This window comes from Orycteropus afer, unplaced genomic scaffold, assembly GCF_000298275.1.
Source record: "Orycteropus afer afer isolate SDZICR_OR568_19922 unplaced genomic scaffold, OryAfe1.0 scaffold01156, whole genome shotgun sequence".
Taxonomy (NCBI): Eukaryota; Metazoa; Chordata; class Mammalia; order Tubulidentata; family Orycteropodidae; genus Orycteropus; species Orycteropus afer.
In genome coordinates, this window is record NW_006922743.1 from 186,284 (window position 1) to 188,879 (window position 2,596).

The window sequence follows — 2,596 nt, forward strand, 5'->3', positions numbered from 1 at the left end:
GCATTTTTTTCCCACAGTAAGTAGTATATTGATTCCATTATCACGAGGCAGTAACTTTGAAATGTCATTAAGCCAACAATGACTTAAAAAAACATTTTAAGGAACCTGTGCTTTTTTAACTTTTAGAAAATATTGTTATCTACTTAAAAAAAAAAAGTTACTAATTAATCCCAGTGGACTGTCCCCAATAAATTGGGGGGAGGGGAATTTAAAGTGTTTTATCTTTCCATAGGCTGCAGTTACCGCTTCTCTGCGAAGCATCTAGGAGATATAAATACATCAGTGTCATCCAGAAAGCAATCATCAAGCATGACGGAGAATCACAATACACAATACACTTCTCTTTACATGGTTTATGTTAAAAATATATGTTTCTGAGAATGGTCTCTCCAGTGCATGCCCAGTGAAGAAAACTGACATGTCACAGTGTTGGTTTCTATAGTAGTGAGTCTTCATGAGGGATATTAATGTGTGGAGGTGAAACAACATATGAAAGTCAGCAGGTATGCTTATTTGTTTTTATCCTGTTGCATTTTGCTTTTTGGGTTTCTATTTTTGTTTTCAAACCCAATTAAAAGAAAAACAAAAACAAAGACTCTCTAAATTGTGCAAGGTATACTGACTGCATTTATTGACATTGACATTTTTAGTCCTATATTCTCATTCTTTCATTTCATTTTATATATAAAAATATATGCATCACATAATAATGATATATGAAATGTGAATCTTTAAATGCAGCATATCAAATATCACAGTTATTTCATATGAAGGTAATTTGTCCTCCATTTTGTTTGTAGTATTTTCTTATCTTTATCCTTTGGCTTCAGCAGAACTGAAGTATACTGGCAGACATGGACAACCTTACATCCATCACAGAATTCTTCCTCCTGGTTAACGCAGGCTCACGGGAGCTTCAAGTCTTGCAAGGTCTGCTATTCCTTGTAATTTATCTGGGAGCCTTGGCTGGGAATCTTCTAACCTTTTTGGTCATTGTGACAGACCCACACCTTCACCTCCCAATGTACTTCTTTATAGGCAACTTAACCCTCATAGATTTTTGTTATATCTCAGTAACTGTTCCTAAAGCAATTGTGAATTCTCTAATGGACAGTATGCTGATCTCTCTTAAAGAATGTATTACTCAATCTTTTCTGTTTCTCTTATTTGGATCCACAGAGTTGTTTTTCCTTGCACTCATGTCCTATGACCGTTATGTTGCCATTTGCCGCCCTCTGCATTATCAGCTCATCCTCACACCACGTTTTTGCACACAGATCGCAGGGGCCTTGTGGGCCAGTGGGATGGTCTATTCTGCAGCTCACACAGGCACCATATTCAGACTTCCATTCACAAAATCCAATGTCATTCACCAGTTTTTTTGTGCTATTCCTGAAGTACTAAGCATCTCATCCCAGTCTGTGCAATTTTCTGAGACAGTAGTCCTTGTGGTAAGTGTTTGCTTTGTCTTATTTTTCTTCATCATCTTATTCATCTCATATGTTAACATATTCTCTACTGTGCATCAGATGCGATCTGTAGAAGCACAAAACAAAGCTTTATCTACGTGCTCCCCCCAGATAGCTACTGCTATATTGTTCATATTCTCTGGGTTATTTGCTTGTTTGGAGCCCATCTCACATGCATCTACTATTCAAAGCCTTCTCACTGCTATGTTCTACTCCATGGTGCCCCCCTTCATAAACCCTATCATCTTTAGCTTGAGGAACAGGGAGATCAAGCGTGCTCTCAGCAGAATGTATAATAAATCTTCAAAGGCCCTCTAGAGAGATCCTTTTTTTTTTACTCCAAGTAATATTTAAATAATTATATGTTACAACTACAAAAATGTACATGTAGGTGAAATTTTAAACTTTTCATCATTTTGGAAAAGAAGGGAGGATGTCTCAATAAGCAGCAGATAATTATTTGAAAAACTTTTCCTTGAATATAATGAATTATTATTTCCTTACCCATTCTATTTGAATGTCAAATATTCCTTTTTAATGTTGAAATGATGAATATTCAAATTAACTCTTAAATATAGGATATATTGAGTTGTCTTACTAATCACAATTTCTTTTAAGTGAAGAAAAACCTAAAGAGATAAATCATTTTCTCATGTATATTCTGATTGTTTGGCAAAACCTTGATGAAAATGCATGCTTATCTAACAGTATATATAAAAGAAAATGTCCAAAGAGTTTTTTTTTTTTTTTTAAGCTTTGATGACAATGTACATGACAAAGTATGTTCTCATTTAAGTATTTCTACACATACTGTCAGAGGCATTAGTTACATTCTTTACTTTGACATCCTTATTAAATATAGCCTATTTGTGTCACCTCCATTAATTTAGACTCCCTCCCCCTAAATAGCTCTTCTCTTCTTTAGTTATTGTCCTTTTGGTCCCATATTTTTAAGTGAAATGCTTAAGGATGATATTCTTTTTGAACTAAATTATTCTTTATTTATTTAAAAGTGCTTTTTTCAATATAATTTTATATTTTCATCATGTTTATTTCATTTTACATTTGAGTTATGATTCTTTATTTCACTATACTTGTATTTATGTATTTATAAACACACAATCTAT

General features: G+C 33.7%; 1 protein-coding gene across 1 annotated transcript; it reads left to right on the forward strand.

Moving 5' to 3' along the window:
* Positions 1–854: 854 nt before the first annotated feature.
* Positions 855–1,787, forward strand: LOC103212916 (olfactory receptor 14I1-like). Its single transcript, XM_007958837.1, has one exon. It carries the CDS (start codon positions 855–857, stop codon positions 1,785–1,787), a length of 933 nt encoding a protein of 310 aa, XP_007957028.1.
* Positions 1,788–2,596: the final 809 nt, after the last annotated feature.